Source organism: Emydura macquarii, unplaced genomic scaffold, assembly GCF_026122565.2.
Source record: "Emydura macquarii macquarii isolate MOO-44397 ecotype Brisbane River unplaced genomic scaffold, CSIRO-AGI_Emac_v2 contig_2768, whole genome shotgun sequence".
In the NCBI taxonomy this organism is placed as follows: domain Eukaryota; kingdom Metazoa; phylum Chordata; order Testudines; family Chelidae; genus Emydura; species Emydura macquarii.
The window spans coordinates 28,826,434-28,844,585 of NW_027132905.1; the positions used below are offsets into that span (position 1 = coordinate 28,826,434).

General features: G+C 38.7%; 1 protein-coding gene across 2 annotated transcripts in view; it reads right to left on the minus strand.

Moving 5' to 3' along the window:
• Nucleotides 1-480: 480 nt before the first annotated feature.
• Nucleotides 481-18,152, minus strand: part of DNAJC18 (DnaJ heat shock protein family (Hsp40) member C18) — a 32,382-nt gene continuing 14,710 nt past the window's right edge. Inside the window, exons 7-9 of one of the 2 annotated variants that reach the window (XR_010923396.1) lie at nt 17,810-17,982; nt 16,378-16,601; nt 13,128-15,790 (exon numbers count right to left, since the gene is read on the minus strand). Coding sequence is in view for 1 of the 2 variants with exons in the window: in XM_067566811.1 (XP_067422912.1) it covers nt 6,184-6,308; nt 17,810-17,982 (298 nt within the window). In the remaining variant the exon portion in view is untranslated. Of the gene's footprint in view, nt 6,309-13,127; nt 15,791-16,377; nt 16,602-17,809; nt 17,983-18,152 lie in introns of those variants that run through there. The other variant, XM_067566811.1, reaches the window with a different exon arrangement.

Consider the following 18,152-nt stretch of genomic DNA (forward strand, 5'->3'; position numbering starts at 1 on the left):
CTCAAGAGTGGATTGGTTATTTTTCTAAAGATTTGCTCTAGGAATTATTTTGGGGAAATTCTATGGTTTGCATTATTGGTTTACTCAGGAGGTCCGATTAGATAATCACAATGGTTCTTCCGGACTTGGAATCTATGAAAGTGCAGATAAGCCTTGGCCACAGCTAAGCAGTACAATTGGTTTGTCTGTTGCTGCACCTCACAAACTCCTGTGAGACACAGGGATAGAGGACAGAAACACATTAAGCGCTGATTCAGCTGTTTGCTACCCAAATCCAATTTTAGGCTTGGCCTTAGCACCTCTTTTTTGGGTCTGACTCTAGCAGAGCCATAACCACAAATCTGGTGGCATGGTAGCTTCATCTACTATTTCCCACTGATAAATTTTGATGGCACTAACTTTAGATCTAGCCTTGTTAAATCTTATAATCCAAAGGAGAGCTTCAGAGAGTACACTGATAGCTGTGATCAACATTCCAAGATGAACAGTGTGGCTCCAGTGTATTTAATACAAAAAGCTTTATCTCCTGGTTAAGAGTGCACAAGTCAAAACAAAACTATGTTTTCAAGAACTGAGCTTATTATTCAGACCCACTGATCAAGACGGAACAGATTTTTCCAGAATTCTTACTATAGTAAGGACAGAACAGCTTATTTTCTAATCATCTAATGTAACAATACTGAGAGGGAATATACACAAATATACAATTTATATAAACTGGAACTGTACAATCAAGGTTCAATGGACTGATACACTATTACAGTATGACCAATGTGGATTTACTTAAGGTAAATGGAATATACATTCAGAAAATAAATACTTTACATCTCCTGCTGAAATAAGTTACATAAATAAGAATACTAAGGTTGTACTTTCCATTAACATTGGAAACCAACAAAATAAATGCTATATCTTTTGATGTGTCATGCATGCTTAAGTAAAAAATGTATAATATCATCAGGAAATGCAAATCTTTAGTTTACACTACCAGCTATATTTACCCACAAAGTGAGCATCTCTTTAGCTTGACAAATATTCAAGAAAATAGTTAACCCAGACTATAAACCTGTATGTTCTAACATGACTGCAATTTGCAACAGAGCAAAGTGCAAAACTGGTTCTCGTGGGCTGCTCCTACCAAAATCCAGTGCATCAGAGAGGATCACACGATACAGCGATGTTTCCAAAGCATAGGGCCAGATTCTCCCTTTGGATACAGGTATGCAACTGCCATTGGCTTAAATGACATTTGTGCAAGTACATCCCAGGAGAGAGTTTGTACCTTAGGTTGGGTGGCAATTCCAAGTGGGTCATGGACAGGAAGACAGCATAACGGCTTGGTCTGAAACGGTAAGCTATTTAAGAATATCTAAGGACAGCCTTCAGAAACTGCTTTGCTTTCTCTGATTGTAGGAAAGTGAATGCTTTTCAAGGGGCAACTCTGCCCTGCCCACCCCTCCTCATCCTAGATGCTTAAGAAGCCAAGAGTGTTTGACCTTCACAACAAACTTATGGCCACCAGTGGGACATTAATTCATTTTTCATTACAAGTCTTTGTAGAAATCATTACACATAATCAATTTCACATAAAGCCCCAAACTCTACAATCACGTCTCTTTTCACCACAGCATGTACATAATTTAGACTGTCAAATCATTCATTTCTAAAAATATAATGCTATTCACAAATGTATTGGAATTCTCACAGGAACAGCACAGGAGTCTTACAAAGCTTCAAACACCCTCTTAAAAGTAATAAATATCCTTACACCACTCTATTTATATCATGGCAGGAACATTAGTAGTCTAAATCAAAATGAACATGCTCTACTTGCTGCTCCGGAACATTTTCTAAATTGGAGACCAGGAAATAGAAGTCTATCACAATTTGGTAAATGCTTTCTGGTTAAAAAGAGCAGTTAATTTTAAGAGTTACTGATACTCTGAGAAATATTTGACTAGATATGATCTATTTTATCTATTTCCTAGCAAAACAAGAAGTAGTGACAAACATTAGCACAAGACATTTTATGTTGCTAATTGTCTTTACTCACATAAATTAGAATTCGGGCACTGAAGTAGTCTGTGAGAAGGATTAATTTTCAGTATCACTGGCCATGATTCTGCATACAGAACATCTTACTGCTTTTTAAAACATCTATTTACTTTTCAGTCTCATTTTCCACTTAATCATGGTCTCTTCTTTAGTCCCAGAGACGTCTCCTAAAATTATTATTGTGCTTCTTGTAGATCATGTCCTGCCTCTATAAAACACTTTAAGATCTTTGGATGAAAGGTGCAATATATTGTAAGTGCAAAATATTATGTTGGTATTATATAAATTATATACAGTACATATTATATGTCTAGCCATATCATATCATTTAATTTTCCTACCACTCATTCCACTACATTTTTGATAGCACTTGGAGCGTAAGTTAGAAATAACTGAAGGATACTAAAATCGGTGTAAACACTGACCAGCTATTCACATAAAATCTATTGTGGCATATATCAAATTACATACATAATGCTATATTAAAAAAACTTTATAAACAAAGTCAAGTACAGCACTCAGATTAGGAAATAGCAGAATTAAGGCTGCCTGTGAAATGTTGTCAGTAATCTTGTGAGCGTGCAATATGATACAATCTTTAATTATATGATGGCATGCTATTTTTTTCCCTGCAGGACCCCTGCCTCATTCAGTGCACAGGATGGATAGTGCTCTCTGAATAAATAGCTATTCGCTATTTTGTTTTATCCTCCATTGTTCAATCTGTGGCTTCCATTTTTATTTACTGCACATCATCCAAACCCTGCACCAAATACAGAATTAATTTCCTTGTGGGTTTTCTACAGAACTCATCATGTATTTGAGTGTATCACAAACATTAATTAATCTCTCTTCACAACACCCTGAAAGAAAAGGGGGTATTATTCCCATTTCACAGATGGGGAGCTGAGGCAGAGAGATTCCTATCAAAAATGTTCACTGACCTTAAGTGCCTACGGTCTGATTTTTCAGAAAATTTAGCATTTTATAGCACTTTATATGTTCAAAAACACAGCTCCCATTGACTTCAGATCAGCATTTCTGCAAATCAGACTCTAGGTGTCTCAAATCAGGCATCCAAAAGGTGATGAACAAACTAGTGACCACCTGTGACAAAAGTTCAGTTTAAGTGACTTGCTCAGCATCACACAGAAACTCTATGCAGAGGCAGGGCCAGAATCCAAACTTTTAAAATGCAGCATTCAGCTTCCTTAACCATCAAACTAGTCTCTCTCTTACTGTAATCCTGTCTCATTCCCTACACAACTTCCAATTTCTGCAAAAAATGGTCCTACAGACAACAGTCTCTAGCTACCCAACCCTGATTCATTTTCCCTCGGCAATGTCCATCCTGCACACTAAATGAGGCAGGAATCCCGTGGAAAAAAAATAGTATCTCATCATGTAATTATAAACTGCATCATAATTAAAGTTAAGATGGTGTCATGGTTATTTTTAGTAAAAGTCATGAACAAGTCGTGGGCAAAAACCAAAAATTAATGGGAGCCATGACCTGTCTGTGACTTTTACTAAAAATAACCTGGGGAGGGGAGAGGGTGGAATGACAGTCAGAGCCCCACTGCATGTGTGTGTGTGGGGACCGCAGAGAGATTGACAGCTAGAGCCCCACTATGCGAGGGACAGGGGGACTGATAGCCCGAGCCGAAACCCCAAGGCAGGGATGCACAGCCCCGGCTCCAGCCTTGGCCGCATATCCCCATCTGAAGCCACAGGGCGAGGCTCCAGCCCTGCCAGTCGGCACTGACAGTTGAAGCCGAAGAAATCATAGAGGTCTAGTAATGTCATGGAATCTATGACTTCCATAATTAATCGTATCCTTAATCAAATCATAACAGAGGATGCATCAAAGTTGCCTGGGCAACCTTAATTCTGCCATTTCTTAACTTTTGAGCCCATAACTTTGCAACCTTAACGTTATTCTAAGGTAGTGTTTTGTATGTGATCGCCTAGATTTTTTTTAAAAATGCCAACCGTGGCTACCTGCACCACTTATCGTGAGGTTTAAAAGTGGGTGGAGTATAGGATTAGTTCTTAGGGTAGAGATGTCAACACATAAGAATCACTACCGCAACTAGATCTGGGCTGAACGCATGAGAAGGGCAGCATGGAGAAGCCTGCACTCTCACTACCTGCAATGTACCTGGCCTGTGGAAAAAGAGAAGACTTCATCCTTTAGAACAGTCTGTTCAACAAATTTTGTAGACATTTGAAGAAGAGAAAAGTATGATGAGTGCCTATCCCTTCGGCTGCTAAATCAAATCAAATAAAAAATTAAATACAACAGGCCAGAGCCTGGGGTGCAGCTATGCTGCAGACTCCTGTTAAGTGTGTGCACACAAGGAGTTTAAAGTCCACCTCTGAAGAGTCCCAATCCTCCTGCAGCTGCATGAAGGTGGGTCTCTTTGTACTGTTAGAGCAGCTAAAAGGAGGCTCTAATTTAGACCAGACTGCAATAGTACAGGGGGCCAAAATGCAATTGAGGATTGACATGTTGCAGAAGCATCTGGGCCATTCCCTCTTTTCTCTGCAACACAGGCAGCAGTTGTGTGGCATAAGAGCCTCTACATCAGATCTAGTCCACTGGAGGTTCATCTTACAGTTCCTAGGCCAGATGAACTAGATTATAATGGCAGTGCAGCGCACGGGGACAGCCCTGCACTAGAGAAATACACCCAGTAACTTAATGATGATTATTTGTAGTAACATTTTGTTCTCTGCTGCTTATGAATATATCTCATTCACTGCCTTCCATTAAATGTCAGATTTTATAAAGGACAATTATAAAACAGAAGAGTAATAAATTAGTATTACAAAGAAAAAAAATCCAATCTCTAGAGTGAAACATGCATGACAATTCAACATCAAAGCAAGAATGTGTTAAATAAGAACTGTACCAAAAAACTGTATGCAGAATCTCTGTTGGAGCAAGCAGAAAGAGAAGGCTTGGAGATAAAAATCAAACTAGACAATAAGCTTAAAAAATAAAAATACTGTGCTACTGAATAGAATACATGAATAAAATGTATCTGAGTGCACTTTCTTTCTCCAGTAGCGTGGCAGACATAAGAATCCACCTAAGATTTTTTTCCTACTGTAAATCTAAAACAAATGATCATCTCTTGTAAGTTTCTGATTACCATATAACTTTCCAAGTTTGAGCTGGTTCTCTTAGTTAGCTGTGGAAAAGCTTCTCCCTCTCATTGCACAAGAAATGGGATGCACTTTTGCTTAATTAGGTCCACTGGTATCCTTCAAATTCAGCTAAAGAATAGCTGTAATTTTCACAATGAATGTTATAATTTCAAGTTTTCCATGAGAGAGAAATGGGATAATGGGGCAAGAGCAGAGGCTCCAGGAATGCATCCCATTTGCACAACAAAGAAGGTTAATAACTGAGATACACTATTGCAGGAATAAACAATTTCCAAGTTCCCACTTGTAATCTGGGTTACTTACATTATTTAATTTATCTGATGATAAAAGAATAGTACAGGTTTGTATCTCAGTTCAGCAAAGCACTTAAGCACAATGCTTAAATCTCATTGACTTCAATGAGACCTACGTACATGCTTAGCTACTTAGCTGAAACAGGGCCTTGATGAGTACCTGAACTAAGTACTCTCAATTTTTTTTCACAAGCCATTTTGGATGCAAGGACATCAACTTCAGATGAGTATGGGAATGCCAGCATATCACTGAAAACATTGATTGAATGACGGAGTGTGGTTTATGTCCAAATAAAATACAGAGTGTATGGGATATTATGTATACTTTCCTGGGAAGCAAGGAAAAGTACCTATCTGTTGCTCAGGTATCAGAAGAGCTATATCAAAAATGAAGACTGATGCCAAACTAAGCTACATTTTAGGGAGTTAATTTACATTGAATACCATTGGTCCTTGGAACCAAACAGAATATACAGTATATTAGAGTAAATACTGGCTCTATGGCTCATGGTTGCCCAATTCTGTGCATATTACAAAGTTATCAATTATTAAGACTCTCTACATTAGGCTCTTTTTTTTTTTTTTTTCCCCTAAATAAATACAAAGGAAAATAGAAACAAGTTAAAACAGCAATAAATAACCCAGGATTTGTCTGGACTGGTCAACCCCCTTGATGCATTCCAATAAGATTAGAGAGCTTTTCACAGTGCTCAAGTTTCAGTGACTCCGCTTTCTGTTTTAATCTCTCGTCTCTGTATAATCTAGCCAAATTTGACAAGTCAGATTCTGAAAGAAGAAAAAGATAACATTAGAACAAAGCTAGTGATCCTGATGTATACAATTATTTTTAACGCTTCATTTTCCTTTTGATACATTTTATAAGGTGAATAAAATCCTATAACACGGGCTTTTTAGCAGTTATCTTTAGAGACACTGTCCGCCCCAATTGGGCTAGGCATTTAGGAAAGTAAAAACAAATATTTCCATTGTTATTTAAAATTTTAAACATATTAAATAAACGTCTCCTGCAGTGTTTATAACCCAAACACTGCAACCTTATACTTGTGAGAAAATGAAACTGAGTAGAGGTCAAATATGAAACTGATTGTCTATTTTCATTGTTCACAAAGAGAAATACAAAATGTAAACAGCATAGTGAAAAGGAAATACGATTTGAAAAATCCTGTGTTTTTATAATCTAAGGAATCAGTAGGTAGGTTTTTTAAAAAACATTTATTTAAGCTGGTGGTCTGCAGCTAAAGGTTACTTGGAGACAACTTGTACTGTGTGAAAAAGTAACTGGCTTAGAAGACAGTAACATTTACATGTGAATTACATCTCATCTCAATGTGTGTTAATGCTCAGTGATGTGAATAAGAGTGATACAAATAAATGAAGGGAACATACTGGGGTTGCATCAGCGGTACTCAAGTGACAGGTAATGGGAAAAGTGCAGCAAAGGACCTCCTTTTCTATTCTCTATTAGACACCCTGACACCTCTGCAGTTCTTGCTTAGCCTATTGGGTACTAAATGATCAAACTAACTGATGCAGATCTTGCAGCCAATTCTGAATAATGCAAAATGGGGCTGCCAAGAGAATTGCCAGAGCCTGGGAATATTTGTACATCGTGATCCTCTTACCCAGTTCAATCATATCTCAAATATACAATATCTCACACTTAGTACTTTCAAACTATTTGGAAAATGATTTGTTTCTCAAAATTCGACATTCTGTCAGGTGGTTTGTCAAGCTGGAATTACAAAAATAGATTAAAACCATTTGTATTGGTTTACAGGAAGTTTAAGTAGTTTAACCAGATGCTTGTCCGAAAGGCACTTTAGAAATACATTAACAATGCAGTCACATCAAGTGCACTTGTCTGTTGAATATTGCTATTGAAATGAACAAGGGAGCAACCACACTGCTAAAAATCCTTTGGGTTTACTGAAAAAATATCTTTAGTCTTACTGATGAGCTAGGAGGTCTCACTACTGTAACTTTCTCCTTAAGGAATTTACCAACTGAAAACAGAGTTAAATGTACCTATAGAGAATGGCAGACATGGATTTCTAAACAGGTTGAAGTTTCCAGCTGCATGAGCTACCTGATGACATTCAATTTGTTTGAAGAACTTTGACACAGCAGTCAGATAACACATTAGTATGGAAAGAACCTTGCAAGGGGACAAATCTTGAGGTCTCTACTCTGTCCCATTGAAATCTATGGGAGTTTTGAATGAGTTGTGAGTATAGGACTTTGTTCTCTGTATACTGAATGACTCTATAGCCAGACAAGCATCAAGGATTTTTATTTTGAATCAGGAACCCATTTCTCCATTCCCTAAGACCAAAATACCATCCACTTAGTACAACATGCATTTGACAGACATGTAATTTTGGTGTAGGCACCACCTCTATAAGAACATGTTTTCAGGTGTCAGCCAACACCAGACTGGTCTCAGCACAACTGGACTATCAGGCAACTAGCTTAGTGAAATGAATGAAGTCTCTTTGTTAAGGGTTCTCTCATAGGGAAAAACTTCTTACTGTGGGATGTTTACATCTTTGCTGGTATGAATTTCATTATGTAAATCTCCTATACTTGATCTGATTCTTTATGCTGAATTGTCCGTATATCTGTTTATATCCATGTTAATCTTTAGAAAGGAAAAGAATATAATATGGTATTCATAGAATATGTTGTTTCAATGTCCCATATTTTAATCCTCTATTTTCAGTTGCCTTTATTTGGTGTTCTTTGATTCTGATATTTGTTAACTTCTGTCTTACATGGAAATTGCCCTACCACAACAGACCAATGGTCCATCCAAATGTACTGTAGTATCCTTCCTTCAGCATTGGCCTATATCAGATGTTTTAAAGGAAGACAAAAAGCCACAGCACACGCAGCATATTGTGCAACAGTAAGCCACAAGTGGAGAAACAGTAACTGCAGCTGGCAATCAAATCTTTTAAAATAAGCAAGAGGCATCAAAATAGCAACCGGCCGAACATGTAATTTAGTGAACTAACAGGCTATTGAACGACTACTTTGTAGTCTCCAGTAATGAGGTAGGCAGACAGCAGATAAAACTTTTCAACGGTCAGCTCAAAGACAATACAATATGATTGTTCCTATAATTTTATATCCAGCAGCAACTAAATAAACTCCAGTACATAAAACAAACTACATACTACCAATAAGTTCTCATTTAACAAAATGCATGGCCCAAATGAAGCTAAACGTCTGAACAAAATGGAATTAATGGACCAAAGTTACAAAAGATTAAAGGTCTCCAGAGAACTTTTCACCATTACTGTTTTGTATTCAACACCGTTTATTTTTACAATCTTGGCTGTACTAAAGTTAGCACAGTCGCAGCTGTATTCATTACTGGCTTACCAGACCAGATGATAATCATTCTTAAACAGTTTTTAATTACTGTGGTATCCTCAGGCTACTGCTAATCTCAAACACTGTAAATACATTTGCAGATGTGTTTCTAACGTATACCATGGCTAATTACGGGAGTGTATGTTTTTGCTCTTTAGTTAACAGAATGGCAAAATTGTAATGTTTTTCTTTGCTGGGCATAGTAGTCCTAGGAAACGTCTCTCAAATTAACTATGTATGTGGATTTTAGAGAGGGTGTAAAATTCAGCTTTAAACGTGCTGGACCCTCAACTGCTGCAAATCTGCATTGAGGTCAATAGATCTCTACCATTTACTCTAGCTGAGGATCTGGCTCCTATTACAAGCTTAGGTTATCAAAGAGAAGGTTATGGAGTGACTTGATGACTGTCTGAGTCATGGGGAACAGAAATGTTATAATAAATGGCTCTTCCATCTAGCAGGCAAAGGCATAACAAGATCCAATGGCTAGAAGGTGAAGCTGGGCAAATTCAGACTAGAGACAAGGCACACATTTTTAACCGTGGGGGTACTTAACCACTGGAACAACTTAACAAGGGCTGTGGTGACATCTCCATCACTGGCCATGTTAGAAAAACATCTAATTTTGATTTTAAGAGAGAGCTGTAGTTGAACTAGAGCATATTGAACTTGAAACAGAAATTAATTCAAGGAAGTCCTAAGGCCTTCGTCATGCAGGTGGTCAGACTAGATGATTACATCGGTTCCTTCTGGCCTTAAAATCTATTAACCTTAACTATGGAGCAACTAACTGTTGCCATCTCATAATATGTATAGCCCTACTGGATTCTGCAGCCTTGTTTACACAGCACATTCTGTGTCAGCAACAGGCACATTCCTTCTCTCCACCGTTGTGCAGTGTACTATACATTGGCTGGCATCCCCTCCCCAACCTCACCTTATGAAGTGCTTTGGACTGAAACCTTACATACAAGTGTAAAATACTGAGTGGAAGATTATTTGCAACCAATGTTCAGAGCTGGATCTTCTCCCTCTAACTCTCAGACCCTTTTAAACTTGCAAACCCTGCTGCATGTTCTGGGGCATGGAATCTTAGAAATGTAAGGCTGAAAGGGATCCCAAAAAGTCATTGAGTCCACCCGCTCTGCACTGAGGCAGGACCAAGTATACCTAGACCATCCCTGACAAACATTTGTCCAGTCTGTTCTTAAAACTCTCCCATGATGGGGATTCTACAACTTCCTTGGAATCCTATTCCAGATTAACTATCCTTAGAGTATTCGTTTTTTCTAATATCTAACATAAATCTCCCTTTTTGCAGATTAAGTCCATTACTTTTTGTCCTATCTTCAGTGGATATGGAGAACAACAGATTACTGTCCTCTTTATAAAAAACCCTTAACATATATGAAGGCTGTTATCAGGTCCTTACCTCCACAGTCCTTTCTCAAGACTAAACATGCCAAGTGTTTTTAACCTTTCCTCATAGGTCAGGTTTTCTAAACCTTTTATCACTTCTGTGCCTCTCTGGCCTCTCTCCAATTTATCCACATTTTTCCTGAAGTCCAGAACTGGACACTGTACTCCAGCTGAGGTCTCACCAGTGCCAAGCAAAGTGGGACAATTACCTCCCCCATCTTACATATGACACTTGTGTTAATACACCCAGCATATTAGTCTCTTTTGCAACTGCATCCCTTTGCTGATTCATAATCAATTCACTATAACCCCCAGATCTTACTCAGCAGTACTTTCACCTCGCTAGTTATTCCCCATGTTGTAACGATGTCTTTTTCTTATTTTTCCTTCATAAGCCTAGTACTTTGCAACTATATATTTCATCTTGTTGATTTCAGATCAATTCTCTAATTTGTTAAGGTGCTTTTGAATTCTACTCCTGGCCTCCGAAGCGCTTGCATCCCTTTCCAGCTTGGCATTTCTTAGCTCAAGAGACCTTTGTAGAATTACATGAAAGAGATCAGCAGTTACGTGTTTAATGTAACTGTCCTGAAAGCCATTCACAAGAACAGATCTGAAAGTATCTGGCAGCACAAATTTTTAAGATGTACATCTATTAAACAATTTTATGCTGAAGAATGTTCATGTAAGGAAGATGCTGTTCTTCTTGGTTTAAAAACTTGAAGGTCCTGCGGTGCTGGTTAATCAAGAAAGTGCATGGAACAGCAGCTATAGATCTTAAGGGTATGAGAAATGATAAAACCAGGATCATCAGCACAAGACAAGCAGACTCAACTAACACCTCAGGCTTGGAAACCAAAACTACCATTTCCTGTCCAGAGATAGACAGGATTGGACATAGCTGGGAACTCAAGATAGACTTAACTGAAGCAAAGGACTGAAAGGTGCATGGAGACTGATATGTTCCCCTACCCATGAAGCACAAGAGTGGGACAGATGAGACACACTAATACTGCCACAGCCTCTGGTGTACCACATTCTGTGCACAGAGACTTTAGTCTTCAGCACGGGGCTCTCCATCTGGCACCTTTCACCAGCACTAAGTCAATTTACCAAATCTTTTTATATAAAAAGGAAAAGACTCAAACCTGTATTCCAGTATACAACTGAAGTAATATGCAATGCCTTATAAAATGCCACAGATGCCTTAAGGCAATATGGGACCACGCAAAGGTAGGTCACCATCAAAAAAGCCTACAGCCAATTACAACCTATAGGGACATGCAATTGCCCTTCCAAAAGTGACTCTGGAAAGATGGAAGAACCATGAGGGGTCAACGACATTTGCTAGAAAAAACTCCAAACCTAAACCTGCATCCACGCTGATTGCCTTACTGTTTCAATTTCTGTACCAAACGGGCACACTGCTTGCATGGAGAAGAGAGTGGGACTGGAGCTTTTCCTCCACAACCCAATCACAGTACAGGTGATTCAACAACGCAACACTGACTCTGCAATCTCTTAATCCAAGATCTGCAGTAAGGGGGCATGGCAACAGGGACAGGCAAAGGATGCTGTTGGAAGTCCTTAGTCACAATCCTGCACACAGGGTGCCCGGGAGTGATGGTCATCAGTAAATTTAAGATTCTGTCATGGGTATTTTTAGTGAAAGTCAGGGACAGGTCACAGGCAATAAACAAAAATTAACAGAAGCCACAACCTGTGACTGACTTACTAAAAATATCCACCTGCGGGGATTGTGAGGGGGAAACAGAGATACAGGGCTTGCAGCTGCTCCAGACCCACTGCTCCAGCGGGCAGCCCAGCTATTCAGCTGGTTGGTGGCAGCCCAGGGGCTGACAGCTCTGCCCCAGAAGTCATGGAGGTCCTGGAAAGTCACGGAACTGTGACCAAATCTTATCCTTCATCATTAGTTGTAGCTGGAGCAAATGCCACATTTGTATCCTTCCCACATCAGAAAAGCCTTATCTAGGCTAAGGGCAGTGGGCTGGAGAAAGATTCCTAATAAACGCTTGCTCCACCCAAACCTGTCAAAATGTTGCACGTGACTGATCAGCCATCTTTTCCGCAATCTAAACATAAGGAAGACTCAAATTCTGCAACTTGGACTAGTCACACTCTCCTTAAGAGAGCAACGGACCCGGGTTTAGGACCACTTTATTCGGTAGAGTATTGGCACAGTACAATACAGATACTGTTGTGCTCCGTGAGTCCAGACTTTCTGGTGAGTTGCAAGTAGACAAAGTGGGTGCTAATTACACTTTTCAATGGATTGGCAAATCTGAGGATGCATGCAGATGCTTTGGTGTGGGGTTTATCAGCCACTCTGATTGCCTGCAGATTTGAGTCACTGCCACGGAGTGATAGTGACAGACTTATGCCCCTGTGCACTGGCCTTGCCTACAGTGATTATGCTTCTGTCTTCAGCGCATGTGCACAGATAATGATCTATCCAGCTGAGGCTACGGAGGACTTCTATCTAACGCTATCAGGTTGGCCCCATGTAACAATAAGCTGATCATTTTAGGCAATTTTAATGCAAGGTGTGGTTGTAACAGTGCATCATGGGGCAATGAGAGAGTTTGCATTACCAACTCCATGACGGCCTAACAGCTACTACTTTCCAAATACATTGAATACAACCTAGTCATCACCAACAATGTTTCAACAGGCCAAAAAGTATATGATCTAGATGCATCTTTATTCAAAACACTGGCACATAAATATGTTACTGTACAATGATGAGATCCCTGCCACGTCAGGCTCACTTGTGTCATGACAGGTACCAACTGCTGGTCAGCCCACAGACTCATGGGAAGTCAAATGTTCCTCTGTATTGCTCTCAAGTAAAACAGATGGCAACTCAAGCCAGTGAAGAAAATTCGTATTTCAAGCCTGGAAAACTGGCAAACAGTCTGAATTCCAACAGAAACACATGGAAGAATTTCCCTCAGTTATGGAAACCTCAGTGAATATTGAAAGCCTGGAAACATTCTGGGGACACAACATATAATATGGCTGCTGAAGTTTTCTGCTTCATTAAGAGGAAACATCAGGACTAGTTTGTTGAGAATGACCTAAAATATGTTAGCTCTTGAACTCACTGCATGTACCCATCGACCCTATGTAGAGGACAAGGATTCAGCAGGTAAGAAGGCTGCATATCGCTAAGCAAAAACCATGGTTCAGACTAGACTTCGGCAAATGACAAAAACAGTGATGAGAAAAGGAAGCTGCAGAGTTACAACTGGCAGCAGACTGCAAAGACACCAAAAGCTTTTCTGCTGGCGTTTGTGTTGTATATGGCACCAGGTGTAAACATGGATGAAACATTTCAGTTTGCTTCTTAATCACCCCCTTTCAACATTTCTGAGAAGCAGGGTGGATTGATTTAAATCAAGAGATAATCTTGATTTAATCAAGTTTCCCACGGATACTTCATATATTTCTTAAACAATGGTACAAATCTGATGAATAAAACATGTTAATTTGCAACCCAATACAGCATTTTACAACATCTAGGAGGGTATACTTTGTGTAATTTTTTAGATAACTTGATTTTTATTAATTTAGGATATAGTACATAATACTCATTACCTGTGTCAAGCTGCAGACACAGCAGCAGTACATTAGGACTGGTAAGAACTAAATCTCACACACAAACACAATAGCACTAAGATTTAGTTTAATAAAATATAAAATGTTACATAAATGTTTCACATTTGCAATTGCAGCAGTCTCCTCAGTTGCTGGCGGACGGCTGTCCTTAAAACTTTTTTTTTTTTAATTTTCAAATTTTTAACAAATAGACAATACTAAATGTACGCTGTCCTTAAAACTTCTACAACTAGCTCTCATCTTCCCCAATCCCACTGTCATTTTTATTCACAGACAAACAGAAATACGAGTTTTCCTGCTTTTCAACTCCCAGTTGATTTCTTAGCTTTGAGTGACTAATACCAAAAAATGAAAATATTTTCTCTGTACCTGCAGAGGAAGCTACTGCTGTGAAAAGTTGGGCTAGCAACTGAAGGAACTCTGTTTCAAGGAGCCTGGCTAATGATTTCCACCAATTCAGGGAAGTGACTTTGTTCAAAACATCATAAGTAAACATGTACTGTTTAAATGGTTCCACTCCAGCCCTGAAATTTATTATGACTCGCATAACTGAGGAGTGATTTTGAGATGCCCATGCCATGGCAGCATCATCTTCTTCAAAAGTTAGGCATCTACTTTTATATCTGGGGTCAAGAATGTTTGCAAGAAAATGAGGTGGAGGTAGTGCTTGATCCATTCGCTTCTTTATTGCCTACCGTTTAGCTTTCTGGAGAGGTATTTCTTCAATGTCTCTTGAAGTGCCTTCCAAATTTCGATAGCATCAGCAATGCAGCAACAATTTCTCTGAAGTTTGTTTAAGGCTATGGATATAGGCTTTGGTATACTGAGCATATGCTCTACATTCCTCTTTAATCCAATGTTAGATACTTTGGATGAGATACTTCCATCTATTTTATCATGATTTTCTTCACAAAATTTTATGAGAATAGGCCAGTTCTTAATAAATTGTTCAAAACAGTCAACCACAGAATTCCATTGAACATCTTGAGGGAGAATTAGTTTAGATCCGCCTGCTCTCTTCAGTGAAGCTGAAGCAAAATGGTTGTTATGGAAGCATTTTGCGACTTCAACAACATTTTCTTTTATTCCTGGAGAAGACGTACTTCAGACTTTGGCTAAAAGATGCATTAAATGGGCACTGCAGCCCTATGTTATTAAAGAGCATCCTTCCATTTCTTCTTCTAAGTATCTTCTCATCTTTGCCACGTTTGCAGCATTGTCTGTGATAAGACTGCGCGCATGACAGTCCAATTTTTGTTCACAGTTTATTACAGCTTTCACTGTCACTTTTAAATATTCTGTTGTGTGGTCATTTGCTGATGTATCTATTGTTTCTGAAAGATATGCAACCCCATCTTCTGTTGTCACACAGGCACATATTACTGGATCATTGTGTACATTGCTCCACCCATCAAGGCTTAAACTGGCATATTTCCCCTCACTATTTCTTGCACACTGTTCAAGTTCCTTCTCATACACAGTATCTAGCAATCTTCCACCAGTGTCTGCTCTACCAGGTGGAGTGTAGCCTGGTTGTAAGGACTCAAGCATGTCAATGAAGTGTTTGTTGTTAACAACATGAAAAATGAGAATTTGTGGCATAAATGAACAGAGCAATCTTTTCATCTATGGCGTCTTGTTGGTATTTGCTGGTCCTTACTACAAACCCATCCATGGTAGTGGTTTTATTAGATGATTGAAATTGTTTGCTTACTACTGATACTGATACTATTTTGTTGTCTGAAATACGTTTAATTGCAGCACTGCTGCTAAAAGTACCAACGGATGACTCTGAAGTTGTTGCAGTTGGAATCCTGAAACAAAATTCAAAAATGATTTTAAATAGTCGTTCTTCTCAGTTCTTCTCACTCTATTATTCAGTTAATCATTTACCCTTTTTTCAGCAAGGATGCAGATCCGATTCCAAATTACCAAAAAAGCTAAAAGACTTTGGAGTAAGCCCCATTCAACTCACTGGCACTTCTGTTTTTTGAGAAAACAAGTATAGGATGGGGTTCCCTTGGGAAAGCTGAGTTATGCTGAAGTAAAATAGGGAATAGATTTATGGCATCACCATTATGGTCTGTGGCCATGATGTTCCAAAATAAGGGGCATGTATTATGTAATATAAAATAAGAAAATGACACCCAGTGGCAACTGGCAACTCTTGATTTCTTTTACTGCAGCTTTCTGTACTGTATACTTGGGTGATAGATTCTAAACCTAGATAACTAATTAAACAAGCCATAAGGATTAGCTAAGCTAAACTTTTTTTTCTAGCAACATCCAACATAGCAAACAGCTTGGGAATTTACTTGTTAAAAATCACACTTCTACTAAAAGGCATAGAGAGAGTCTTGAAGAATGATGTATTACAAAGTGAATTATTTAAGTTACTAACCAGTTGATCCACACTGTTCTTCAGACGTATCCACACCTTCATCCACATCATTTTCTCCCAATAAGCAGTTTTCATTGTGATGTTTCATTCTTGCAAGTAGGCCCTGCATCTCTTTCTTGCATCACTTACACTAGACACGTTTTCCTTTTTTAACCAGGGAAGGAATTTCTTCAAAATATTCCCGGATAGGATCTCTCTTATTCCCAGAAGCCATGACAGTTTTTCTGTGGCAAAAGTGTGGGGGAATAGAGGAAGCTGTGTGTGTACTGAATAATGTCTTCTCTTTGTCTTTCCATCCACTACACTATTCCTTTCTACTCTGCCTCCGCCCTGTGTCTCTCTGTCTTTAAGACTGTGTCTTAACTAACTCATCTGCCTTGCTGGGCCCAGCTCCACAACCACATAAGCACAGAACAACAACAAGTCCTATCCAGCCTGTGTCTTTCTTTGCACATGTCACTTTAGTCTGCTGAAAAACAGAAACTGAAAGCCCAGAACTTTCAAGAAGTAAGAGCTGGTAGTTAGGCTGGACAGACTAGAGCCATTAATTCATTTTTATGAGACTGTAAGTGTCAGTTTAGCATGTTTATGATGAGATTTAATTGTAACTGTTATTTTTTAAACTAGAGAAATTTAGTATTTTATTGATTTAAAAAAAATCAAATCCGATTTAAATTAAAAAATTGGATTTTTTTTATTTAAAAAAAAAAAATCATTGATTTTTATCCACCCTGCTGAGAAGCAATCAATGCTCTTACACAATGCCCATTAAAAGAAGAACTTGCACTAACCCCCACCTTATATAAGACCATCACAGCCATCAAGCAGATGTGACAAGGGAAAGCACCTGGACCAGATGACATTTCAGGAAGGTGGCTACCACTCCGCAAGGCACCTCACATGGCTCTTCCACGTTAGCTGGGAGCAAGAGCTAGTGCCACAGGACTGTGGTAAAAACATGACCTCAGATTCAAATAAAGGTGACACATCCGAATAAGCACATACGTTCTGCCTCTGTGTCTTTAAAAGTTGGTACAGAATAACATCGTACGTGCAAGCCATTTTCAAAATTTTTCTGAATCTGTCAAAGATTGGATGAATAAATGCAGTGGATTTCATGTTTAAAACATTGCTACTCTGAGTTATCCAAGTGTAAAACAAAACACCTGGAAAAAACTGTCTCTATTGGTGAAAAACATTACACACTCATCTCTGAAAATTAGCCAAAGCAAACTGTGTCAAGCTTTCAACAACAAATTCATTAGTGCATTGAGAGCAGGTGTGACAAAAGCTAGTGCAAAGGTAATTTGTTTAGAAAGTTATATACCCCTGTAAACTAGGGCTTATAATGGAAGTACTTTCTTAAGCAAAGCCATGCTATGACTTTATGTGATGTGTACATACACACTTACAAATAATAAGGATTACTTACTTTGTTGTTTCTCTTTCCAGCAACTGGTCTGGATATAGTCTATATAATCCTTTTCAACAGTTTTCTCTAGCTCTCGAAGTTCTGCTCCTTTATAACTATTTTCAAAGTTTTTATCAACATAATAAGGCACCTGCAGGTTTTGTGTTTCTCTAGGAACAGTATGTCCCATAGACCTGTGACAACAGCAAAGAGACAAATGTGTTTTTGAGGAGTTCAGAAATATCAAGGAATGTTTAAAAAGGCTAGGAGAGAGAAGTGCTCATCCATTCTAATATTCCCAGCAGGAAATACCTGTAACTTCTTCAGAGCAGCTATTGCAGAACTACAGCACCCCCAACCATTC